At 33.7% G+C, this 26,840-nt stretch overlaps 3 protein-coding genes across 9 annotated transcripts; all 3 read right to left on the reverse strand.

Annotated features, from left to right (window-relative positions):
- Window positions 1-2,180: 2,180 nt before the first annotated feature.
- Window positions 2,181-8,089, reverse strand: LOC113712721 (F-box protein At5g49610-like). Of its 4 annotated transcripts, none has more exons than XM_027236257.2 (2): window positions 7,967-8,089; window positions 2,181-3,588 (listed from the first exon to the last, which is right to left on the reverse strand). In XM_027236257.2, the coding sequence occupies exon 2, from the start codon at window positions 3,545-3,547 to the stop codon at window positions 2,300-2,302; it is 1,248 nt and encodes a 415-aa protein (XP_027092058.1). In that variant the 5' UTR covers window positions 3,548-3,588; window positions 7,967-8,089; the 3' UTR covers window positions 2,181-2,299. The 4 variants fall into 4 exon arrangements, with proteins under 4 accessions (XP_027092058.1, XP_027092059.1, XP_027092060.1 ...); XM_027236258.2 differs by having other exon boundaries at window positions 7,785-8,002; XM_027236259.2 differs by lacking the exon at window positions 7,967-8,089 and adding an exon at window positions 7,800-7,960.
- Window positions 8,090-14,376: 6,287 nt separating this feature from the next.
- Window positions 14,377-20,065, reverse strand: LOC113711704 (putative F-box protein At3g10240). Of its 2 annotated transcripts, none has more exons than XM_027234873.2 (2): window positions 19,737-20,065; window positions 14,377-15,881 (listed from the first exon to the last, which is right to left on the reverse strand). In XM_027234873.2, the coding sequence occupies exon 2, from the start codon at window positions 15,848-15,850 to the stop codon at window positions 14,603-14,605; it is 1,248 nt and encodes a 415-aa protein (XP_027090674.1). In that variant the 5' UTR covers window positions 15,851-15,881; window positions 19,737-20,065; the 3' UTR covers window positions 14,377-14,602. The 2 variants fall into 2 exon arrangements, with proteins under 2 accessions (XP_027090674.1, XP_027090672.1); XM_027234871.2 differs by having other exon boundaries at window positions 14,377-15,891.
- Window positions 20,066-20,928: 863 nt separating this feature from the next.
- On the reverse strand, window positions 20,929-24,617 carry LOC113711818 (cell division control protein 2 homolog C-like). Of its 3 annotated transcripts, none has more exons than XM_072066745.1 (6): window positions 24,485-24,617; window positions 23,086-23,645; window positions 22,899-22,992; window positions 22,682-22,751; window positions 21,884-22,022; window positions 20,929-21,502 (listed from the first exon to the last, which is right to left on the reverse strand). In XM_072066745.1, exons 2-6 carry the CDS (start codon window positions 23,632-23,634, stop codon window positions 21,413-21,415), a joined length of 942 nt encoding a protein of 313 aa, XP_071922846.1. In that variant the 5' UTR covers window positions 23,635-23,645; window positions 24,485-24,617; the 3' UTR covers window positions 20,929-21,412. The 3 variants fall into 3 exon arrangements, with proteins under 3 accessions (XP_071922846.1, XP_027090832.1, XP_027090833.1); XM_027235031.2 differs by having other exon boundaries at window positions 20,929-21,505; XM_027235032.2 differs by having other exon boundaries at window positions 20,929-21,505; window positions 23,086-23,667; window positions 24,485-24,580.
- Window positions 24,618-26,840: the final 2,223 nt, after the last annotated feature.

Genomic DNA, 26,840 nt, shown 5'->3' on the forward strand with positions numbered 1-26,840 from the left:
AAAAGAAAGGAAATCAAAGTAGAGAAAATCGAATTCTAACCTTCCTATTTGGATTACGTATGCAAAGAAAAGAAAAGAAACACCAAATATTTTGGAAAAGAAAGGAAACAAAAAGATTATGTGTGATTACATTTTATTTGTAATTTAATAAAATCCAATTGTAAACATCTTTTAATACTTTACCCTCTTTTTTGCATATTTTTTTATATATATCTAGTTATTCTCATGAAAATTCTATGATGTAATAATATAGCAATAGGAGAATTAATCTTTTTTTCAGGAAAGAAATTTCAAGAACTACTAAAATATAGAAAAAAATCTTAAAATGTTAACAATTATCATTAAAAGATTTAGTATTCAAGATTTTAAAATTTATTGCATTTCAATTTATGGTTAATTTAGTTATAAGTGGCTCAATTATGTACCCCCATATAACCATGTAAAATCTCCTAAATTGTAAGAGTCAATGAAGTAAGCACATTTTTAAAATTTCGGAGTGGGGTAGCAAAAAAGTGTAGAAATCTCATAATAAAGTATTTCCTGAAATTATCCCTTAGAATAAAGTATTTTCCAACTAAAAGTTTCCAAAACTATTTAGCTATTGGATCAAGGTTAGATGCCAAGGTTCCTGCCCAAAATATATCTAGGTTCAAGATTGATTATCTTTTTCGGGAGTTCAACAATACTTTTTTGATACCACACCCATACCCATGAGTATCAATTCACTTACCGTTAGATATATAAAAAGAAATATCAACCCTTAAATAATTTTAGAAGTTTGAAATTATTGGTAGGCACCGGTCTATAGCTTTTCAGGCCCGTTAAGGTTTGGTAGGAATTTAGGTCAGTCTTTCATTCATATAGTAAATTCTATCCTCTCCCTAGAATTACACATTTGGAAAGTTTCTTTCTCTGCAATTTATTCTCTATAAATTACTGACTTAACCATGGGAGTTTTTTCGAGAGACAGAGCCCTACCTCTCTTTTATAGGTCAGCACTGAAGTTTTGTCAACTACTATCCGCTGTAGACAGTTAAGCCTTTTTTTTTTTTTTTTTTGTATTAACAATCATTATCAATGCCTTTATGCTTTTATTAATTATTACCTTCCTTGCTAGGAATTGCTACTAGGTTTCGCAAGTATTTTTCTACACGCTCCTCATCAGCCCAACCATGCAACAGCACAAATTAGTCAAGTATCCTTTCCAAACGGAACCCAATTGAAATTAATGAAAGATATGAAGGCTTTCTTTCCAGTTGAAGCCAATGTATTTTCTTTCTTGAAATAAATTTCCACCATTCCTTGATAAAAATTCAAAAGCTCATGGATTGGACTAAAAGATGAACCAAACTATTCGATACTCGAATCGATTTCAACTTGGTAAAAGTTCGTTCTAATTTGGTTCGCTAACTAATCAAACTAAACTTAAACAACATTTTATGTTCAATAATATTCAAACTCGACAACAAAATTTGTTTAAACTTGGTTTGACAAATAAACAAGTCAAATTTGAACAAAATTTCAAATTTGTTAAATAATCAAACAAATTTGAACACTGGGATGTTCATGTAATCATGCATACTATGGCAACCAATATATAGTTTTTTTTTTTTTGGCTCAACACACACACTGTTTTTATTAAATAAAATTACTTTCACTGGTGAGAATTTACATAAATGGTACATTATTTATATGCATACACATACATATATGTGCATGCATAAAAATACATGAGATTCAACTTTATGCGTATATACACATGGCTAAAGGTTCAAGATTGGCGTGATTTCATTCTATTTTCATATATATATATATATATGTATGTATGTATGTGTACATGTATATATATGTGTGCGCGCGCATGAAATTCAACCATGTAGTAGAGGCCACACCGTAGAAAAGATTCAACTGTTAATGTGAAGGTAGCTGATATACTTTAAGAGCTTCAATGTCGATTGTGTGTTCTCAATCCCAGCACGAGCATGCATCATAGATGACCTTCCCAGTTCCGTCACTACACCAACATGTACCCTCATAAACACGCAGAGACAGGCATCTTCAAAGTGAATGACCTTCAGAATTGCGTCCAAGTGTGCAGTCAAGCGAATTCAAACGACACATCTCAACTATTTTGGATATATATATATATATATATATATAGAGAGAGAGAGAGAGAGAGGGGATCCAAACTTTACATGCTTTAGAGGTAACAAAGCAAAAATCACCACTCAAACCGGTAGGAAACTGTTTCAGTCTGAAGTTTATTTGGTATGTACAATGGACTGGTACAGCAAATATGCTAATCAATCACATTTCCCTGGATCTTCCAAGAGAGAAGGCTATTAACATGTGTAAAATAGTGGCAATTAAGAGGAAAACTTCCCTTCTTCATTTCCACATTTTTCATAAGCTGCAAAGAGCAGTCATAAGCATATAAAGAGCCATCTTCATCCTGGAAAATCATTTCGCCACAAATCCTCGAAAAGTAAAGAGGGATCATACAGCTCTCGCTACCCACTGTGATGCTGTATTGCTTCGTCCAACCTTCCCCACATAAATTCCTCAAGATCCACACATCAATTTTGCACAATTCTTCATGACTCACAAATCCAAGATCCCCACGCATTTCCACAATCCTATCTTGAATTCCGCTACTTCTTGGGAGAGGTATGTGATGGAACTTCTCATCATCAACTGTCATAGACACTATGTACTCACTATGATCAACTTGCGGAATCCAATGTATGGCCCTGATTGCAAAAACTGGCTCATAGCCAAACCAGCCAAAAGCTCCAAATGCAGGTCCATCAACCATTCTCCAGGATCTATCTCCAAGATTAAGTATTTCGCAGCTAACATATTGCATCTCATCCCGGAACAAGTGAACCAGTTTGAAATGTCTGGTAGTCTGGCTAAATGCAAGTCCATATGATTCACTATGAGGAGGGAATAAAGTACCTAAAGGAAGTGCAGTCAATTCCCTAGTAACAGGATTCACGGCAATTAATCCACCTTTTTTCATTTTGTTATCAAGTAAGATTAGACCACCGCAAGCAGCTCTTACTGCTCCCAGACAAGTGGCATTATACTCTTCCATCTTCATCTTGCAATTTTCTATTTCCATGAACTTGATGTGAAGCAATGAGGTCGGATCCATAACAGGTCGCTGAAGTACGGGCACAGATTGCAATTGAAAAAGCTTAGACTCAACAGAGAAAACATTAGAATGCTCTTGCAAGTTGGGTCTGCTATAAGGAAAGAAGACATCTCTTTTTGGTGGAACTAGAAAAATTAAGACACTTTCAGAACGTTGAAGATAGGCTTCAATGAAAATGCCACTGTTGACAATTCTGTACCATGTCTTACAGACGAACCTAGACCTTTGGAGTGATTCAAGAGGCAGTCGAACAAGTATATTTGATATGCACTCTGTCGGAAGATAGGGAATTCGGCTCTCATACTGCTTTCTCTTCTCTTCCTCCCGCTCTTTCTTCCATGATGCTCTTTGCTTTACTGACTTTAGAAAGCTAATGGATTTGTCTGCCATCAACTTATTAGACTAAACATCCAGCAAAGCCCTGAGTGAAGCTGTAGAAAAAATCCAAAAATGAGTAAAATAAAAGGACGTCAACTCTTTAGAAGGATAAGAAGTTAATATTTGTGCTCATACCATGATAAAAAAAAAAAAAAAAATACGGCTTTTGTACTTTCTGACATTAATGATGGAAGGACTAAACCTAGTTGAACAAGATCAAGCTATATTAGCTTTGATCTTTTGATCCGATTACTTACTTCACTGAAGAGAAAGAGCATTAAAAACCCTGAATCAAGACATGTTTTAAAACATAAGGATTCGCTAATGTCCTTGATCATCCATTAGTCAAAGGAACAAAGGAGTAATGCTTGTTATGTAAGAGGCAAGTAATGCTGTACCAAAGATAAGAACATATCACAAGCAATACAAGGGAAATGAAACTGTTATTAATAGTTACTGTTTTCGCAATGGTATCTCAAGCAGCTAGTACAAAGGATCAACAGGAATCCATCTTCACGAGTTGGATGGTCTAGATTCACAAAGGCACCTTAAAGGGATCTCGTGTGCCCCTTGTGTACCAAGAAGCATGCAGTCCAGAAACAAAGAGATTGTTACTTTAGGTTACCAAACATTTTGCAAGTATAAATGAGGTAGATACACTCTATCTCAACAAGGGTCCATGGTAACACTTTATCGTATTCCCGGTATACCAAAAGACCTTTCCTATTTTCTCCACATTTTCTGTATTGGGAAATAGTGAAAGATCACAAAAAGTCTTTTTCAGCTGAGTTTTGAAGATTCCTTGTCATACTTGTCTCCTCTGCTAGATATCTGCTTTGCTTTCAAAATTTTTTGCTTGATGGAAATTTTAGAAACTGAGAAACAGGTATTTTAGAAATTTTAGAAATTTTTTGTCTGAAAACTGAATATCTAACATCATAAAAACAGGTATTTATGCTTAAACAAGACCAACTTAATGAAGATCAAGAAAATACAAAATGAAAATGTGGTTTTACAGTTTTAGCAGACTTTGAGAGGTTTGGAACATAGATTATGCTGATTCTTTCATTTCAACTTTTCAGACAAAAAACAAAGACAATATGCAACAACAACTATCAATAACGAGATCTGTGGAAATCAGAACCTGTAGGAATAATTATTATCCAGAAACCACTCTACATGTTAAAGAGATATGTATCAAACATACGCCATGAGTAGCTATGAATAAAGCACCTAAATTAAACCTCCAATTCTCCACCAAAATGCTAAATTACACCAAAGTCATCCAAATAGAGCAAGTAACTATGGTTAACACAATAAGTTCATGGTGTCACAAGAAGTTAGTTTGATTATGCTTGTGTTATGGGAAGAATAGCATTCCTCAAACTCACCAGGAACTAGAAAGAAATCTAAAACAGAAGATGGTAAAGAAACTGCAACTTGTATCAAAACGGGATAGTGAAATGCAAGCGATCAAAAGTTCCAAGAGCATATATCTGTATATGCAATCAAAATCATGGTAAGAAGCTGGAATAGGTCATAACAGAAATGAACCACCTTACTCATCTATGCATAGATGGATTTTGTTTTGCATAGCCCATCTATCTGAGAAAGCTGATATCTACCCCTTCAATGCTCAATCTCCCTTTATGAACAGTGTCATCTGTAATTTTAAGGTAAATTTTGAGGAGAGCTCATTTAAATACTGTCATATTTATTTAAGCCCATCTTGAAAGTCTAACATCTCATTTGGCACAGTCTAGATTACCTCCAAAAGAATATCATTATCTATCCCATATAAAGCACTAATATCAAGACAAGCACCATTACGGTACAAGTTTTTCCCCCCCTTCCTAATACAGTTATGGAAACTTGATACGACTAAATATGTTCCAAATGTAGAAATGCCTTCCAAATGATCAAACTTCAATCTAGAAGTCCTATCACTCATCCAGAAACTGTACACGAGTTTATAAAGATTGATTGGAGGTTCCAAAAAGAAAAGGAGAGTATATTCTTGCTCATTTATAGGTGATATGTAAGAAACTGGAGTGTCTTTTTCAGATCACTATACATCAGCTGGCTTACCTCAAGAAAGCCATCTTCCTTGCTCATCGAAAGCTAAAGCTATATACATGGCTCCAAATATATCCAATCCATGTATCTTTCTAAGGTAATTCAACCAGTAAGTATGTAACTTCATGAAGGTTTCCTATCCTGTATTGATTCACTTTTTCAGAGTTACGCCCTTTAACATATCTCTATATTGAACCAGAGAGGAACCCCTAAACTAGGCTTCCTGAGAGAACATTTAATCGCCTATTCAATAGCTCCAAAAAATAGGCTACCAGAATTTCAGGTTGCCATGAAATAATTGTGTAGTGGTATGCACATGCTTGGGCTCCAGAAAAGAGAGCCTCTAAATTCTTCCATGAGTAGGATTTCATGAGTTTTAGCAGGTTATTGTATATCTTTGCATTAATGAACTGAACTGAGCGAGCACTCTCCTTAAAAGTAATACTAGACTTACATATCGGTTTCCAAAAAGAAAATTTAGAAATTTGAAATGCACTTAGCAAACCTAGTGCACATGTCCTCGTCACAAACTACTATACACTTCCTCTGTAGTCTTTCATTTTCTTTCAATTGTTAGGGAAAAAATTTTGTGAAATAGTTTCCATCGAATTATTAAATTTAATCCACTTCATGAGTAGGATTGCATCTGGGTTGGAAGGAATATATTGTGTATCTTTGCACAATTAATGAACTAAGCAAGCACTCTCCTTAATAAGTAATACAAGACTTTCATATCTGTTTCCAAAAACAAAATTTAGAAATTTCACATGCACTTAGCAAGCCAAGTGCACAGGTCCTTGTCACAAACTACTATACATTTCCTCTGTGGTTGTCTTTCAATTTCTTTCAATTGTTGGGAAAAAACACTTATGAAATAGGTTATCCTGCTAATCTGATCCCAAAAGTCATGCTTTATGCAATAAATGCTGTGGTCTCTGGTTTGATTGTTTACATTGAATAGACTTATAATGCAGAGAAAGTCAACAAATTAAGGTGAAAGTAATCATATGATCACCTTAGTTCACATGATTAGTAGTTATTACCTAGGTTCTCACTTTACAAGAACATTACAAAGATGATACCTCAGACTACTACATATATAGCTGGCTGAGGTTAGTCTCATCTCTGATCAACTCTGTCTTGACTTTGGCCAGTCTAACAAACATTCTCTCTTATTTCACCCTCAAAATTCTCAAACACACAATTTCATTGAAGTTTGCCACATAATCTTGACTTTAGAGTAAATTCGGATTTGGCGTTGGTCGGGAAGAGGAGAGAAATCTGCACGATTGCATAACGGTAGGCTTAAACAACCGGCCTACCAAAGGTGATCAAAGAAGTAAGATGGATTTAACTTTGGAGGCAAAGATGGAAGAAGATTACCATTTGCGGTCACATGCAATAAGCATCAAATGTTACAGAAGTGACATGCTTGGCTTCTTGATCACACCCAAGGTGACATCCAACTTGTAATATCAACCAAATAAACAAAAGACTCCTAATTTTCTCCTCAACCTCGCAATTCGATTCAAGATTGAGTCTCAGTCCATTAAGCCAAGACAATTGACTCTCCAAATACAAGGAGCGCCTGAATTGTTGATACAACTTCGGAAACTTTGTGAAAAGACATGACGTAATTAATCAAGGAAGCGCAAAATTTGAGCTATTTATTGTAAATGGCATTTGTGCTGACAGTGTGACTGTGTATGCAGATGTACAATTTTTGGCTACATCTACAGAAATCAGAAGAAAAAGACCGTTATCATAAACAACCCAAATTTAAGCAAGCTTAATCTAGGAGGCCTGTAGCATGCCCTTTTCACTAGTTTTCATTTCATCTCCACTGAAGACTGGGAAAATCAACTAACAGATCATATTAGCCAATTTTACATAACTCTAACACCTTTAAGAAAACGGGATTTTCTCAAAATCCACACTTCATCAAACCCCAACCAGCAGAAAGGGGAAAAAAAAGAAAATGGAAGGAACAATGAACCACAGTTTTCTTACCCAGTCCCCCACCCCCCCACCCCCCCCACAAAAAAAAAAACCAAGGGAAAAAACCCACAGTTTCACTAAGCACCCGAAAAAAGAATTAAAATCTTCAATCTCGCGTTGAAGGAATTTAATTCCGTTTAGCTGCAATTTGATCATCCAACAAAAAGATGCATACCTTACGAATACAGACCTTTGATAGCGTTATTAGCAGAGATCACAGCCATCAAAGTTTCTCCTCACAATTAAACAGAACATATAGCTCATTTGCCAACATAATTACATAGAACAACGCAAACCCTGATCAAGAAAACTGAACTGATTGAAGATTAGCGTTTTCAAGAAGAAGAAGATAGTCACCTAGCAGGGTTGACTGGAGGACTGAAGTACTAGAGTGGAGGCCGAGGATAACCCATTCTCCTTCTCCCATAAAAGGGTAGACCGATGTTACCTATGCGGGTTTCCTGTCGCTTTCTATAGTACCCTTTTCATGACATAGTGCCTTTTTTTTTTTTTTGGTTAAAAACAAAAAAGTCCCCTATGTTAGTACCTAATACTCACACCTAATACACTGAAAAGCCCCATGATTTCAAAACATACAAAATGACACATCATATTTTGAACTAAATTGTAAACTAATAGAATTCGTTAAACTTAGCGCAATTCGGTAAATTTAACGAAATCCGGTAAGTTTTAACAGTCGAGACCGTCATTTTCGTTAATTTAACGAATTCTGTTAGTTTACAATTTAGTTCAAAATATGAGGTGTCATTTTATATATTTTGAAATACGTAGAGTTTTTCTGTGTATTAGATATATCACAAGGAACTTTTTTATTTTTAACCCCTTTTTTTTTACTTGTTACTTTGTCCAACACCAACACATTATTCGAGGAGAAAATGCATGAAATGTAACGTCCCTCGTATGGCTGTTTGTTTTGTTTAGCCCTTCACTTTTAAAATGTTACGTTTACATTCCTCACATTGGTTAAATATACCAATTTAGTCCCAAATTTCAATCACTTTTCGCTTGAAAACAATCACAATTATTAGTAGGGGTGTTTAAAAAGAACCGAAAAAAGCGAATAATCAAAAAAATCGAATTGATCCAATTCAAAAATTAAGATAACAAACCCGTAGTTTTCAAAATAGTTATGTTATCCATACCTACTTGACAAATTAGGTTAGGGTATTATTTTTAAATTTCAAAACTCGTGATCATCCAAACCTACCTGCATATGTATAAGGTTGGTTAAGATAACTGGTATCCAAATCTCAACCTATAATTATTTAGTAGTTTACTAATAATTTAAGTTACAAGACCCATGCTAATGTACATCTAATGTACATTTTATTTTTCACAACTTATAAACTTGTATATTTAATCTTATTTTTTATTTATTTTTTCCATTTTCTACATTCGTCGCTGCTAATGTCATTTATTCTACTACTATATTTTTTCGTCTTTCTTCAAAAAAATTTTTCCTTTCTCATAAATTCTATCTATTTCACAACACTGCTTAGTTTATTTTTAATATATAGAGCTTACATGTTTGGTTGTGAATCAACCCGTCATCCTTACCAAAAAATGAATTAGTAGTTTTCAAGAAGTAGAGAAAATGAAACAAATGTTTAAAATATTTTATACTTTAATTATCTATTATGTTTCGATTTTCTATTTGGTTGGTGGATTCTAGAGTTGTAGGATTAAACAACTTTATTGATTTAGATAACTATTGTATTGTTTTCTTTATTAATCTAATAATGTTTTTCTTTTATTTTTTTTCCTATAAGTACAAGAGGGTTAAGTTACCCTGTATATCTGAACCGATCCTACAAAATAACCGGTTAGCGGTTAACCTATTGAATAGGGTTAGGGTATGGAATGCAATTTTGCTGAACCGTTACTTGTACTTAGGGTTAGTGAAATTGCAAATGAATTGGTTACTCAGTCCATGAACATCCCTGATTATTAGTGGTAAATTTTATAGGTACGATAGGGTCAAAGTGAAAATTTTAACATGTGTATCATACAACCCATATCATTGGGACGAACGCAAGATTTTGATTTAGGGGCGAAGCAAACGATCAAACAATAAGTAACAAAAAATTATTAAAACAAAAGATCCACACTAACTAGAAATCAAAGTCTTAACATCAAAATTTAATAGGTGCTAACTAACAACTAAATGTTTTTAATGAGAAGAGACAGAGTATAAGCAAAATATGAAAATTAAGTCATGAATCAAAATCATGTAAACATTTACTAAATTCAATAAATAGACATTAACCTATATAAGTTAACACAAACATTCTAAGTTACAAATTTAGAATAAGAATATGATTGACAAATTAATAATCATAAAAAAAATCTAAATCACAAATTTAAAATAAAGTGTACGTGTCTAAATAATTAATGATTATGAATCAAAAATATAAAGGAATTGTAAAGGAAAAACTTAGACTTGCCTTGAGAAAATGGCATTTTGTGAAGGATGGATGCTTGAGATGAATTGAATGAACTTGGGGAAAGATCAATGCTTGTTCATTTGGGAGTTGACTTTTGACTAATATATCAAGTCAACCATGTATAAATACAATTCTAAACACGATTAGATTTCCTTTTTTTTGTCAATTATATGTTTCGTTACCTTAACTAATATAAGGATACACTAATACATTAAAGTTATAATAATAAAATTTAAAAATATATATATATATAAAACCTAGAGTGAGTTATTTTAAAACATGTTTTCAAAAAGAAATTAAAGGAGATAAACACGTTGACTAATAAAAAAAAACTTGTTGAGGGAGCAAAACAATAAAGTTCAAACTTAAATTTAATACTTCTTGGATTATTTACAAATCCATCTGCCCCAGTTTGCCCCCTGTGTCCGTTGTTGCTCGTTGGATTGTTTATTTGGATATCAAATTTTTTTCAAATAATATTTTGTTTGCATCATAAATACATTTTCCAATCCACCTTTTTATCTTACGTACATTACATCATAAAACGTGTTACAATAATTATTTCACATAATGCTCTATCCAAACAAAGTCTTAATTTTCAAGACTTTCTCACCTTCATTGCCCTGCCATTTTTATTGATTTGTGTCATTGGTACCTCTGGGCAGATGAAAACTAATTGACTTTTGCCTTTTTGTTGATTATTTTCTCTCAATTTTTGACTCTACAAAGATGTTGGATAGATCAAAAGATATTCTAAGATTGGATAAAAAAGGTCGGATCATGTTGGTGGGTTAAAATCTCTAATTTGTTGTCCCTATAAATTTCGTTATATGTGTCTTGGTCTTATCATGAATTCAGGCAATAATGTGGTCAGAATTAAAGTTTGGGATCAAGTTGGTGCATATCACTTTTGTGAGGCATGTAAATGTATTATTAGGAAAGTGAGGGATCAAAAAATCAAAACCCAAACATTGATAAAGGTAAAAGTAATGAAAGTCAGAGAAGGCATGAAAGTTTTGGGCAATTGATAATGTAAAATAATATAAAGCTACTTTATTTAGTGGGTGCTTATTGTCTTGGCATAAAATTTAACAAAATCCCTCTTATCTTGCTTCCCGAGCGTAATTAACCGTTAACAAAAAGTGATTTTTTACATGCCTTCTCCATACAACCTTCCTATCATATACCAAAATCTCATCTACTAAGTAACGTAAAATATCAATTAAAATAGCAATCTCTAATCTTTTAACTAAAATAGAAGTATAATACAATTAACATAAAAAGTCAACACGTGAATATAGTGAACACAATTAAATTCGTGACATTTTCTTCATTTTTCATTGTAATCAAGAGGTTATATTGAAAATCATTGTTGATTCTCTTTTTGTTAATAAAAAGTATAGCCAAATCACGACTCTTTTTTTTTTTTTTTCTTTTTTGGGATAGAACAACTAATTTTTATCAAGAAGAAATCAAGTCCGCCACAAGTGCACAAATAACAAACGATGGAAAAGAAACTCCCAAAAACAAGCATTTGAAATATTACAAGCATACTGACAAAGATTATGAGCAATAACATTTAGAATCATGACACGTTGTACATAAACATGTTAATGGATCGGATCTTACCCAAACCCGATGTGTTTGGATAGAGTTTGGATTTAATTTCTCATAAATCCTATCCAGACTCAAATCCTATAGAAGAGTTATGAGTCTAGGTAGGGTTTGATTTTTCTATAATCCAGATCCAAATCCAAACGCATACTAAACCCTATTTAGACCCATGTATATATAATTAAATTGTATATATATATTAGTAAATTTATAAAATATTCTAATATTCTATGGTTATTAGATCGAATACAATAAGACTTCATGATTGTTTTCCTTTTTCAACCTAATTCTAGTTGTCATTGTAATTAGCCAAAAACTTTTCAGAAAAAAAGAAAAAGTAAAGATAAATAAATGAAAGATTTGACATACATATACTTGAAGTTTTAAAAATAAATAGAAATAGTCGATAGTTGTTATTTTTTTGAATTCATAATATTGCATTCAACTTCTTGAATATTAATATTATTATTTGAAAATAAAAATTGGATGGTATTTATATTTTTTGAAATCTATATATTTTAATATATTTTATTTTAGTGTGTTTATAAAAATACAACGAATACCCATTGGATACCCAAATCCAAGGGCGTCTGGATTTGGACTTATTTTTTCAGACTCATAAGGACATAGAATGTAATCCACATGCCACATTGACATTTCACTATCTCCTCTATTATTATACTTTCACTTACAATGAATTATACTCCACACGGTATAATAGTATGAGTACACAATCAAATCAAACATTTATTTTAATAATGCATAACTCATATCCCATAAATAAATAAAGTAATTTTTTAAAAATAATTTTGTTATTTTTAAAAAAAAAATTAATAAATTTCATTAAATTTTTTACCTTTTGGATTTTTTATTTTCTAAAAAATAATATTATTAATTTCTGAGTTTAAACAATATATCTTTTTCTATCTCTTAAAAAAATATATTTTTATTTTTTGAAAAATAATTATGTAATTATTAAAGAAACATGTGATACCTCAAATGTGAAAATATCATGATAATCCATAACCATACCAAGGTTATAATAGTCCTTCCCTATCAAAATCCATAACCCATATCAAAATCCTTCCTTACCTCCAACAGAGTTTTTGAACCTCCACAACCCATACCAAGATTATAATAGTCCGATGTGTAGTAATTTTTCATGGTCGGATTAAAATAAGTAGGTGGCGGATACATGAGAATTGGATAAGGAAAATCTGGTGAATTTTGGAAATTTGATAGATGGTTGGAAGTGGATAAATTTAGGGGAGATGCATAATTTTGCACTTTTGTAGGAATACTAGAAAATGAAAATTTTGGATAATTTGAAAAATTTTGGTGGTTTTGATTTTTTGAGGAGGATGAATTTTCTATATTTTGAGCATTTAACATATTTTTAAAACTACTAAAATTCCCATCCATAATCACAAAATATTGAAATTTTAGAAAATTGTGCAAAGAGGTTGAGGAAAATGAGTGAAAGAGTAAGAGAAATAATAGATTAAGCGAGATATGAAAAAAAAAAAAAAGAAGGTGTCTTGTGTGTTTATATAGAGAGAACCAAAAAATGACCATTGAAAAAAAAAATTGAACATTAATTTGCACCATGAAATTTTAGCTGTTGCCCACATTTAGCCAAATTTATCCATTGCAAAAAAAAAAAGGCCCACTATCTCCTCTTTTTCAACAGCATTTACACCTATCATTCTGATGATGCGTGTAATGCTCATTACACGGCCACAACAGGTGGCTGTATAATGAGTCCGTGTCATGGGAGGTATTATACGTCCCATGACATGCCATTAGAGTTGCTCTAAAGGTCTAGATCTGGATCTAAATCTAACTATATTTGAGTCAAGACCATTTAAATTCCAACTAATTTCTTAACCATTTGAGTTAGATTCTGTGACAGCAATTTCGATTAGAAGAAGAAGAAATTTTGTTTTCCATGGACTCTCATTGGCGGTAGACAGTATGATTTTAGCTAATGTAAAATTCAATAAATTGTCAATCTCAAACATTGAATTGATAACTCAAAAATCTCAAATTAATAAAATTGTTGATTAGCTTGACAATATGGAGTTCAATAGAATTGGATAGTTATAAGGAGGTTGACTGACGATAAAAATTTCATTGTTGGTTGGCAAAATTTTTTGATAATTGTGGATTATAAGGCTTTAAGAATTATTTTGTGGTAAAAATTTATGTAACAAACAAAATTATGATATTGTGTTTTGGGGCACTTATGAGAAGCAACTATGGTGACTTTAATGATGAATGATATGTTTGAATATCTTGATCATGAAGTATTGTCAACCAAATTATTTGTTATGTATAAAGTTCCTCTTCCACTACCTTGTGTACAATATGAAGTTCACCCACCAGATTACCCTTTTTGGTATTATACTAATTACACCATATTTAAAGGTGAACATTGCCCTTCTGTTAACGTTTGTTGGAAAAAAAGAGAAGGAAAATTTGGAGGCTTCAAAGCTATATCCAGTCTAAATTTCAGCAGAGTCCGAGAGATTGTCGACATTTTTAGATGCAGACTTACGAAACCTGCTTTAGCAGTCAATTATGTGTTCTAAATCCTACCAATTGAACATGCGTCAAACATCACCTTTCTAGTTCCGTTAATACATATACAACCACAAAAACATGCACAGATTTTCATTTCTGTCCAGGTGCGCCAAAAAAGTTGAAGAGGATATATATACATCAGTATTGTTTTGGCTAATTATATACAAGCAAAGGGAGAAATAACCTGAAGCAGATAAATGTTTAGATATATATATCTAAAATTTACATGCTTTAGAGGAAGAATGCAAAGTCGACACTCAACTCTGCAGGACAACTTCTCCATTAAAAATGATTTCTGGATGCAGACACCAGACTAATAACAGGGAATATGCTAGTCAATCACGTTACCCTGGATCTTCCATGAGAGAAGGCTATTAACATGTGCAAAATAGTGGCCAACAACTGGAAAACTTCCCTCCTGCATTTCTACTTTTCTCATATTTTGCAAAGAGCAGTCATAAGCATATAAAGAGCCATCTTTATCCTCAAAAATCATTTCGCCACAAATCCTTGAAGAGTAAAGAGGGATCAGATGACTGTTGCAATCCACTGTGATGCTATATTGCTTTGTCCAACCATCACCACATAAATTCCTCAAGATCCACACATCAATTCGGCACAACTTTTTACGAGTCACAAATCCAAGACCCCCATGCATTTCCATAACCCTATCGTGAAGTTTACTTCTTCTCGGGAGAGGTATACGATGAAACTTCTCATCATCCACTGTCATATACACTAGGTACTTACTATGCATAGTTTTTGGAACCCAATGTATGGCCCCAATTGCAAAAACTGGATCATATACAAACCAGCGGAAAGCTCTGAATGCAGGTCCATCGACTATTCTCCATGATTTAGCTCCAAGATCAAGGATTTCACAGCTAACAAATTGCATCTCGCCCTGAAACAAGTGAACCAGTTTGAAATTCCTGGTAGTCTGGCAAAATGCAAGTCCATATGATTCATTATGAGGAGAACATAAACTACCCGAGGGAAGTGCAGTCAATTCCTTAGTAACAGGATTCATAACTATTAATCCACCATTTTTCATCTTGTCATCAAGTACAATTAGACCACCGCCAGCTGCTCTAATTGTTCCCAGACAAGTGGTATTATACTCTTCTATCTTCATCTTGCCATTCTCAATTTCCATGAACTTGATGTGAAGTAACAAGGATGGATCTATAAGAGGTTGCTGACGTACAGGCACAGATTGCAATTGAAAAAGCTTAGATTCAACAGAAAAAGCATTCGGTTTTTCTTGCAAGTTAGGCCTGCTATAAGGAAAAAAAGTATCTCTTTTTGAAGGATGTAGAAAAACTAAGACACTTTCAGAACGTTGGAGATAGGCTTCAATGAAGATGGTGCTGTTGATAATCCTGTACCATGTCTTACAGACAAACCTAGATCTTTGGAGAGATTCATGAGGAAGTCGAACAAGTATATTTGATATGCATTCTGTTGGAAGATAAGGAATAAGGGTCTCATGTCGCTTTCTCTTCTCTTCCTCCAGCTCCTCCTTCCGTGATGCTCTTTGTTCTACTAACTTTAGCAAGCTAATAGATTTGTCCGCCATCAACTTATTAGACACAACATCCAGCAAAGCCCTGATTAAAGCTGTAAACAAAATTACTTCTGCGCTAATAAAGGACTTCAATTCTTGAGAATGATAAGAAGCTACTGGTTTGGCTCATACTATGACAGCTACCTATATCATGATTAGTGTTTTTGTGATGGTAACTACTAGCAGTTAGTACAAAGGATTAACAGGAATGAGATTGTTACTTCAAGCAGTATAAGGGTAATGAAATTGTTTTTTTTTTTTTTGGTGTCTTTTGGGGTCTAACCAGACAGTAATGTATATCATGGTTAGTATTTTTGCAATGGTAACCATTAGCAGACAGTTATCTGTGTCTTGAGGGATAATGAAATTGTTATTTGCGTCTTGTGGGGTCTAATGAGACAGTCACATATATCATGATTAGTGTTTTTGGGATAGTAATCACTAGCAGTTAGTACAAAGGATTAACAGGAATTTAACTTGACAATTAGGATATAGCTTCACAAAGGCAACTCCACGGGATTTGTGTACCACATTGAGCGAGATGCATGCAGTCTGAATAAACAAAAACAGTAGTAATTTGAAGTTACCAAACAATTTGCAAATATATTTGAGGTAGGTAAACTCTTATCTCAAGTGTCACTATTAACACCTTAAACTATTCCCAGTGTACAAAAAGTCACTTTTCCTATTTAATAAACAAACCTTAGATTTTCTAAAGTGGAAACTAGTAAAAGTTCAAAAAAAAATCTTTTTCAGCTGACGTCTGAAGATTTATTGTCATATCTGTTTGATATCTCCTCCGGCAGATATATTCTTTGGTTTCAGAATTTTGTGCTTGACTAGAATTTTAGAAACCAAGAAAACTAGTTTAGTGATAATCTAACAATCATAAACCAAGTGGTCTAAACAAAACCAACTTAATGGAGATGAACAAAGCACAACATAAAAATGTGCCCACAATTTCAGCAGATTTCAGAGGTTTGGTATCTAGATTATGCTGACTCTTTCAACTTTTCATTCAAACGGCAACAATAATATGCAACAGCACCTATTGATAATGTGATTTGCAGAACCCGAATCTCTAGGACTGAATATTATCCAGAAACCATTCTACGTGTTATAGAGATATGTAACAAAGATACACACCCTAGAATAGCTATGATAAGCACCCTTAAATTAAACCTCCGATACTCGATCAAACACAAACATTTACAGCAAAATCATCCAAATAGAGCAATTAACTATGGCGGACGATAATTTAATTGTGTCAGAACTGAGAAACCTCAAGCCATAGATCTTTAGCATTCTCTTGTTTATGCTTGTTTCATGGGGAAATAACATTCTCTATTCCCACCAAGAACCAGACAGAAATGTAAAAACAAAAGGTAGACAGAAACTGCAGAAAGCACAAAAAACTGGAACAATAGAATGCAATTGACAAAAACCTCCCACTGCGATTGTATCTAACCTTGCAATCAAAATCATGGTAAGAAGATGGGTAGGTCAGAACAGAAATAACCTAGCTTACTAATCTATGCATATATGGCTTCTCTTTACATAACTAATCTATCAGAGAACACTTCTAGTTACCCTTTCAACGCCGTAACCATCTTCATTTATGCTCAATCTTAATACGGCTGGCCTGCTTTCAAATTCAATTTAGCTTTTCAGCGAAGCTCACTAAATTAGTGTCTTTCTGGTTGTAACCCAGCTCGAAAGTCTAAAGTCTCATCTTGCATATTCCAGATTACATTTCAAAGAGTTGTCCTTCCCAAAATAGCACTAATGTCAAGACAGGCACCTGTAACATATAGTTTTTCTTAGAAAACTAATATGGTTAGTGGTAGTTTGATACTAACATCTTTTTTCCACAAATAGAAATGCCTTCTAAGAGGCTTTGACCTAGAATTTCAAACACACATCCAGAAACTATATTGATGTTTCAAAAAGAAAAGGAGAGTTAATAGGCGCTCATTATAGGTGATTTGATAAGAAATTGGACTGCCTTTTTCAGCTCACTATGCAGCAGCTACTTGCCTCAAGAAAGCTATCTTCCTTGCTCACTGAAAGCTAAAGCTTTTTAACGTCATTCCAGAAATACGTCATCTATATATTTTTTCTAAAGTACATGAACCAGTTAGTTTGTAATCTTTGCTTTCCTTATGAAAATTTTGCATCCTGTATTAATTTACTTTTCAGCTCTATACCTCTTAACATTTTTTTTCTATATTACAACAGAGAAGACTTGCACATTTACAAAACACAATTGTTTAATAACCTATTTAATAGCTCCAATGAGCCTCTGAATTCCTTCCTACTAGACGGGTCATTCAAGAGAGATACAGTTACACAAGCAAATTAAAAAAAAAAAAGAAACAGAGAGAGAGAGATGCACAAGCAACTAACTGTCCAATCTGATTCTAGGAACCATTCTGCAGAATTCTGTATTTGAAAGGTGCAATGACATCAGGTTTGAGGAAAAATAAATGATGCCAGGAGCATCCAATTCTTACAATACTTTACTAAGTTGAAGAATCCAATCCAACTTTTTGACTTTAATCCTCTACATGTGTTGGATTCAATGAGGTGTGGCACGATGTATTATGTTTTTTGTGGTCTAGCAATTAACTGAACCAGCACTATCCTTAACAGCAATGCTAGACTTCCACATCGATTTTCAGAGAAGGTATTTTTAAAATTGAAAAGCATTTAAAAAACCTATAGCACAAGTCCTCATGACAAACTAGTATCTGCTTTCTCTATTCTTCTGTTTGATTTTCTTTTAATTGCTTGAGGAAAAAATTTTTGTGAATCATGTTCCATAAGCTCCAAAAATTTTGATCCTGCTAAACTAATCCAAAAAGTTATGCTTGTCACCATAGACCAACCCTTTTCTGCAATAAGCTTATAATACAAAGATAGCAGCGCAATTTTACTGAATTTACGGTAAAGCTAATCCTTTGTCTTGGAATATATTATAGCATAGCTCATAATTATCACCTTTGTTCACATTGTATGACTACATTATGAAGATAAAAGCTCAGACTCAAATATATAACTGGCTGAGGTTATTCTCATCTTCGATCCTCTTTATGTCGACTTTAGCGACTATAAAAATCATTTTCTCTAATTCCACACCAAACTTCTCAAACACACCATTTTGTTGTGTTTGATACGTAATTTTGGCTCTCCTTGTAAACGTGATCAAAGAAGCAACATGGCTTTAACTTTGGAGGCAAAGTGGGAAGAAAATTACCGTATCTTTTCCCATAAAACAAAGTACATGAGTAAAGCATTAAAACTTACAAAAGCTAAATGCTTGGCTTCATAATCGCACCCCAAGGAGACATAGTTAAGTTATGATCAAATTACGCAGAAGATTGCAACCTTCTCCTCAACATCCCAAGTCGACTCAAGATTAGTCTCAGTCCTTGAAGCCAAAATAGGCCCCGTAGAGCGCTCTTTTCACTAATTTATCCACATATTTTCAGATAATCATCTCTATGGAAGACTGGGAAAACCGCTCAACAGACCATACTGGCCAATTTTCCACAGCTATAAAATCTTTAGGAAATGGGATTTCTCAAAATCCATACTTCATCAAGCCCCCACCCAAATGAAAACGAAAAAAAAAAAAAAATCAACCCGAATTTAATTTATTTGAGAATAATTTGATCAACCCAACAAAAAGGAACTAAAAGATGAAAACTTCGTGACTACAGACCCTTCAATAACGTTATTAACAGAAACGATAGCCATCACCTTTTTCTCCTCACCATTAAAGAACAAGCAAATGATATACTTCATTTAGCAACAAAATTAGATAGAAAAAGTTAAAGCCCGGATCAAGAAATTTGAACCAATTGAAGATTAACGTTTTCAAGAAGAAGATAGTTACCTAGACAAAGTTGACTGGAGGACTGAAGGACTTGAGTACGATGATGTTCTCTAATTGTTCTCTTCCCAAACTTAGCTGGGCACACATTTCATATGCTCATAATACACAGCATGACTCTAATGTGTTGAATGAAACATTAAAAGCCAGAGAGCAAGATAGGATCAGCTGGAGGTTGAAACAGATTGCAAGCTACTGATCGATCAATTGCACACAGGACTTTCAGCACTCGACTTCACTGTAGTTTGGGAGTTTAGAATAGAAAAGAAAAGAAGAAAAAGGGTAGGTTAAAAAAGAGAGAGGATGGGTAACGATCAAGTTTTCTATCTAGTTGTTTGGGAGTTTTAAGATAGAAAATAAGGTAAGTAATTTTTTTTTATTTGAGAGTTGAATACAAATAAAAAGAAAAGATATTTAAGTAAGTAACTCTATAAATATATATTTTCTATAAAATGAAAGGAGGTGTTTTGATGAGGATTTTCATAGTAGATAACTCATCAAAAATTAAAATTTTTTGTATCAAGATTTCAAGGATAGTTTAGTTATATTTAAAATTTACTTAAGACTTTCAGACTTTCCTTCCCTTGCTGACCAATTTTGGACGGATAGTTTTCCTTTACAAGGAGGAAGATGAAATCTTTCTCAATCTTTTATTTTTCTTCGTATTTTTGCTTTCAAACAATAGAAAAGCTTTATTATCATTTCAAAACCTTTCTTTTCTTTTCATTTCCTTCCTTCACTAGCATAAATGTGCTGCAAGAAACCTCAGTGCTCAGCTCTTTGTTTGTTCTGTGTGGTTCTCTTTTGCAAGTAAAAATGTTACAAAAGATACACCGGGTGAAAGACCACTCCCCAGTTGGATCAATAGGGAGACTAGATGATTTGGGCGATTGTGCCAAAGGGAGAAATGTAGTTTTTGCCCCAAATGTTTAGAATCTGTACTATTTCGGTCTTTAAAATTTTGATAAAATTAAATCTGGCCCCCAATATTTTGATATTTATGCTATTTTAGTCTTTAAACTTTTAGTAAAAACAACAAAAAAATATCAATGCTTTTAATTTGAAGCAAATTGAGGACAGTTGACAGATTTTTTTCAAGATGATTGCACGCTTTAAAAGCTATAGTAGGCAAAAGACAATTTTTTGTAGGACCACAGTCAATACAATAAGCCCAAAAGCAAAAGCTGCATCAATATCACCAACTAGATATCTTTGGGACATAAATAAATAGACTACTTAGAAGTTTTTCTTGTGATGAAATATTCGAAACTACATTCAGGGTAAATACAAGAACAGGAGCAAATATGTCAAGTCATAGATGAAAAATCCTACCAGACGCAACATCGGCTCTGCCTATTATATCACAACCTTATGCTTCTGGGATCATGCAAGAGCTCGGAAAAGGAAATTCTGGTGTGAATACAATAAGCTTTGATCATATTCTAAAATAGGGTATACTGATTCCAACCATTTGCAAAGACAATTTAAAACAACAGAACCAGAATAGGAACTCTTATTCCTCGCTGGTAAACCACTAAAGAGAGAACACCACTTATGTCAATCTGATACGACAAGTTTCAATCACCAAGACGATGAAAATCTCTTCAATCTACGAGTTCTGAATGAAAGCATCTGACTTGATTGTCATAAAATCAAGCTTTTAGAAGCAATATGCAGCCTCAGAATTGAGACTTATCAAGGCTGTCGAAAAAGGGGTGTTCTAGCGCTGCTTTGGCTGATATTCTCTCAGCTGGATCATACTTAAGCATCTTCTGCATCAACGAAAGGAAATAGGATGACAATTTCTTCAGACTTTAAGCAGACTGATATTGAACAAGCTCCCTGATCAATTTATAGCTGAAACTCAAACTTTAGACAAGGCTGGGCTAGCTAGCATCATGAACTTGGAAACGAGAGAGAGAGAGAGAGAGAGAGAAGGAAAGGGGAACAGGACTCAACACATTGCGTATCTCAATCTTGAGAGAAAATGTATACCCGCTCTATTTTAATTGCCAATTAAATGGTTCAAGAAATACGTAAACTGACTAAAACTTGATCATCCAATAAAGGATATTGGCTTAAGTATGTTTTAAGACCATAAGAACTTTTAGTACTGATTGAAATCATATTATTTAGGCCTTGGAACTTACAGATAGAAGGTCAACACCATCAGGCCCTAATGATGGAACAGCTCGTGCAAGGTTCTGGGGCTCCCATTGGGGGTACACATGCCAATCACGTAGTGAGCAAACTTCAGGCCACTGCTTCTCCGTAGGTGTCCCTAGCAGCCTTTAATGACATTCAGACATAAAAAAAACCAAGCACATATTTGTTTCATTAGTAAAACATGAGCTTTATTCTTCATTGACATCCAATCACATATAATGCATACCAAACCAAACAGCTGAGCATTCTATTCTGTGAAACAAAAGCAGATATCTTGTACATTACATGTGAACTTAAACATTGGCTACTGCAATAGAGGAAGCAACAATTTGTTATGCTCACTGTTTCGTATCTCGCAAATTTCTAGTTTCCCTAGAGGATCCCTTAATTAATATTTCACAAAAGCATAGGTAACACACCGCAATTTATGACAGGACAGAAGACTGTGCTTTTATTTACTTAAAGGAATATCTCGAGACAATTCTCGCAAGATGTCTTTTGCGTATCAAAGAGATCTTTCTAGTGCTTTAGATAAAAGCCAATAAGACACTTTTAAGTAAGTAGTGCCACAAAAAACTTGAACAATTGTTCCCCCAGCCTGCTGATAAATAAAAGACACTAAAGGAGCCAGGAATACGAAGGTTGGCACGGATAATTTATGCAAGTTCTGTTAGCGGAAGACCGGACGAAACACATTATAATTTAGGCTAATGCTGGCCTCATGGATCATAGATGTCAACTGCAGTTAAAAACTTGAATAATTTGCATTTATAGCTCTCTACCTGAATATATGAAGCAGTTGTTGAAACTCAGAATCCCCTGGAAATAAGGCTTGCCTTCTTACCATCTCAGCTGAGAAAAGAGCCAGAGGAACAATGAGACTGTAAACAACAATGACACAAATTTACTATGGGGACAGAATTAAGGTGATCCCAGAAACAAGGGAATACTAAGAAATTAATGGTAGCAATAGACAACAGGAAGGACAGGGACTCCTACCAAAAATGCAACCAACAGACCACATATCAACAGCAGTGGAGTAATGTGTGGATCCCAAGAGAACTTCCGGAGCTCTGTACCAGAGGGTGACGATCTATACCCAGAAGAAATGAAAATCTAAATCAATTTTGTATATTTGGACAACAACATCATCACAAAATGAACAGTAATAAGTCTAGAAATCAACCTCGTGGGTGTAGCTTTTGAGTGGGACAGTGAAAGCCCTGCCAAGTCCAAGATCAGCAATCTTTAGAATGCCCTTCTCCTTATCAACAAGAAGGTTCTGGGGCTTGAGATCCCGGTGGAGTACACCATGGCTGTGGCAGTGGGCAACACCCTTGCAGAGCTGAAAGAGAAAGCTCTGGATGAGGGAAGGTGGAAGTGGCCTGGGGTTGGGGCCCTTGCGGTGGGAGTCAATGAACTTCTTGAGGTCAGTGTCAAGGTACTCAAAGACAAGGTAGAGGAGCGGCTTGCCATTGCCACTGTCACTGCCACCATTCTTTTTGTTGCCATCAACAATATGCTCAACACATAGCAGACGGACCACGTACAGGGACTGGGAAAGCATCTGGAGCAGGGACACCTCACGGAGAGCAGTAGGGGGCACACCTTCCTCATCCATTTCCAAACGTGTTTTCTTGAGGGCTACCAACTGTCCAGTAGCCTTGTCCTTAGCTTTGTACACCTTACCATAAGTCCCTTCCCCTACCTTCTCAAGCTTCTCATACTTCTCCATACTAAACCTTCCTGGAAGTGATGCCTTTCAGTCCTATTTTACACAACAAAGATTCTAACTACAAACAGAATGGGAGTCATAAAAGCAAGACTTCAGTGGAACAATAATTTTACATCATTTAGGGAATTCCAAAATGGCAAATCATTTGGACACTTAAATTTCTGGATCCTTGATGCTATGTCATCTTAAGCTATGCTTAATTCACAAAGATTTTGCTTAGTCCACAAACTCTAGTCAGTTCGACAATATTTTCAAGCACATTTTTGAGGTCTTTAAAACTAATCAGTAGTTCTTCTGGAACAGATTAGATCATGATCAACCATCACACTATTGTGTCCCACATATTACTATTCCTTGAACTCTTAATTGCAAAATCCTAATACATCATGGTAAGAAAATGCAACCCAGAATGGCAAATTACCTTCTTCAGCACATAGACCAGCCAGAATTAAGATTGAACATTTTGCAAAGAAGGCATTCACAGTAAGGAATGAGCATTGAAACAAACACTTTGAAGGCATCCCATATCATCCACCAGAAAAGAAAAAAAAAAAAAAAGAAGAGACAGACAAATAAAAAAGAAAACGAAAGAAAAACAAGAATACACAAAAGAACAGTGGTTTTGACTTAGCATGAGAAATATTCCTATAAGAAATACTAAAGAGTGATGAAAGACACAAAAGAATGAACAGATTCAGAGACCACAGGATCTTTACAATCAACATAATGTACTAATTTATGCGGACTAAAATGAACCATTTTCCTATACGAGCTAAACCCAAAGACGAAAAGATCAAAAACGTAAAAACGAAGAAGGAAAACTTATTCGCATGAGTCGAGAAATGCTTACCGGTTGAGGATCGGGGACTTTGAAGAAGAGGTTTCTGTTTTTGCAAGAATGGATTCTAAAATTGAATAAAAGGAGGAAGAGGGAAGGCTAAAAAATTGGGGCAGAAACATTAAATGTATCCCATCATCCCCATTTTGCCCCTCATCCGCTCCAACGGCTCCCCATTAGCACGTGTTTCCCTCCTCACAATTTTGAATCGAGTCACCACGTGTCATTCTTAGGCAAATTTCTACGAATAATGATGAATTCAAAAAGCATATTTTCAAGATGCAATGATAGGAGATTATTTGAAATAACTAGTTTTGTACCCGTTTGATGAATAGAAATCTTCGAAAAATAATAAATTATTTAGTCAATTTTATAAAAATGTCGATATGAAATACAAACTTAATATATATTCTATTATAACCTTTCTTAAGTATATTACTATGTGCACATCATAATATAAAGTATTTTTATAATATAAATATGAAAATCTAATTCAGTGAATAATAATTCAAAAATGAAAAAAATAACATTCGACAATACCATAACATTTAAAAACTTGAAAAGAAATAAAAAGTGTAGTAAATAGTATCAAATAATATTCTATTCTAGTGTAACTTTTTTTCGTTTTTCTTCTAGTTGAACATTCTCCTCCATTTATCCATGCAAATTAGCATTTATTGATTTTCCATTATCATTGCATGATAGCAAAGCAGGACAACTAAGTATAAAAAAATAAATGATTTATCACATTCAAAGTTGTGTAAGACAATAAATAAAGATTATAGATTAAGAAAGAAAAATAGTATATTAAATCTACCTCCTTATGCTAAAAAAAAATATTGTACATTTAATTAGCCAGACTATTTATGGTATTTGATGTATTAAAGTGGGTAATACTTTTATATTAAATTGTATTTGTAGACTTAGTTGACTATATATTATGCCCATGAAAATCTTGTTGCGTTGACCCTTGAACACCAACATACCTAAATTTCGTAAAAGAAATCAGAATAAATTTTCCCATTTCAGTTCATGATCACTCAAGAGGCATAAGCCAAATGCTTATAATATGAATATTTAACAACAGTGGAAGACATAAAAAACATAGTTCAACTAAAGTAACTAACAGCAATAATCGCTAAAGATACAAAATTTCTGAAGAAATATCTTCGTCAATTGATTTTTAAAAATTTAAGAACAACATGGGACGTAATCAACAATAGCATTTACTTCTATAAAATTGAATAATTCAAGATGAAACTGTTCCAGATTGTAGTTACAAATTGTATTTACAATTCTGGACAACAAAACCCATGATCACTTGCAATTCAAGATGAAAATTTAGTAGACATTTTGTCTTTGCAAAAGGAACGAAAATAAATTTGCCCTCTCAGTTCATGATCACTCAAGAGGCATAGGCCAAATGCTTATAATATGAATGGTTAATGGCAGTGAAAAACATAGAATAGATTGTTCAACTAAAATAACTAACAGACTTAGATGTGGTTGGGAAAAAAAGGCCGGAGAAAATAACAAATTCAACTCTTGGAGTATGCGCTGAGCAAGGATCTACAGCACCAGCTACAAGCCCAATACCTTGGACAAACAAAACAAAGGCAAATTAACAAAGATCTAACATGCATCCTATAGCATATGAATGTTGTCCAATTCGGTGGAAACATCTAATATGTTTCTATATGAGAACTTACGATGAAAATATTATTTTAAATCCTATCTCTTCATACAAAACAAATAGAAAATAAAACCAAAACACACAAAATTCAAGATATGTTACTAAATTCTTACAATTGAAGATGAACATGTCTTTTTAAAAAAGAAAAATGTGTATCGAAGGAAGATTTACCTAATAATCAAGAGGAGTGGAAACCCGAAATCGATGCTTTAATGTGCCAACCGCTTGCACTGGAAATACCTAACGATATAAAGAGGCTATATGTAGGCATAAGAATTGATAAGCATATAAAGAGATATTGATAAGAATATTAAAAATAGTTTTATCTTAATTTAAGTTGCTGAAAAGTACATAACTTTGGGTAGGAAATAAGAATTGATAAGGATATAAAAAGATATTAATAAAAATATTAAAAGTAGTTTTATCTTAATTTAAGTTGCTTAAAATACATAACTTTGGGTAGGAAATAAGAATTGATAAGGATATAAAGAGATATTGATAAGAATATAAAAAGATGATAATAAAAAATAGTTTTACTAAAGGCGTGCATGCTAAAGAAATTATACAGGTTATACCTTGTTGTTATACCTAGAAGTTCACAAACCAAAAGAGGAGCAAGCGGCCGCAAATATATGATAGAATGCTAAGGACGGTTTTATAAGTCATACATGGATG

Source organism: Coffea arabica, chromosome 10e, assembly GCF_036785885.1.
Source record: "Coffea arabica cultivar ET-39 chromosome 10e, Coffea Arabica ET-39 HiFi, whole genome shotgun sequence".
Lineage (NCBI taxonomy): Eukaryota > Viridiplantae > Streptophyta > Magnoliopsida > Gentianales > Rubiaceae > Coffea > Coffea arabica.

Excerpts from the sequence above, each read along its gene's own strand:
- LOC113712721 (XM_027236257.2), bottom strand. The coding sequence starts at position 3,547 with ATGGCAGACAAATCCATTAGCTTTCTAAAGTCAGTAAAGCAAAGAGCA.
- LOC113711704 (XM_027234873.2), bottom strand. The coding sequence starts at position 15,850 with ATGGCGGACAAATCTATTAGCTTGCTAAAGTTAGTAGAACAAAGAGCA.
- LOC113711818 (XM_027235031.2), bottom strand. The coding sequence starts at position 23,634 with ATGGAGAAGTATGAGAAGCTTGAGAAGGTAGGGGAAGGGACTTATGGT. Across the intron at positions 22,023-22,681 it reads CAACTGCTTCATATATTCAG|GCTGCTAGGGACACCTACGG; the intron begins GTAGAGAGCTAT and ends ATGTCATTAAAG. Across the intron at positions 21,506-21,883 it reads ATGGTGTTGACCTTCTATCT|AAGATGCTTAAGTATGATCC; the intron begins GTAAGTTCCAAG and ends TCGTTGATGCAG.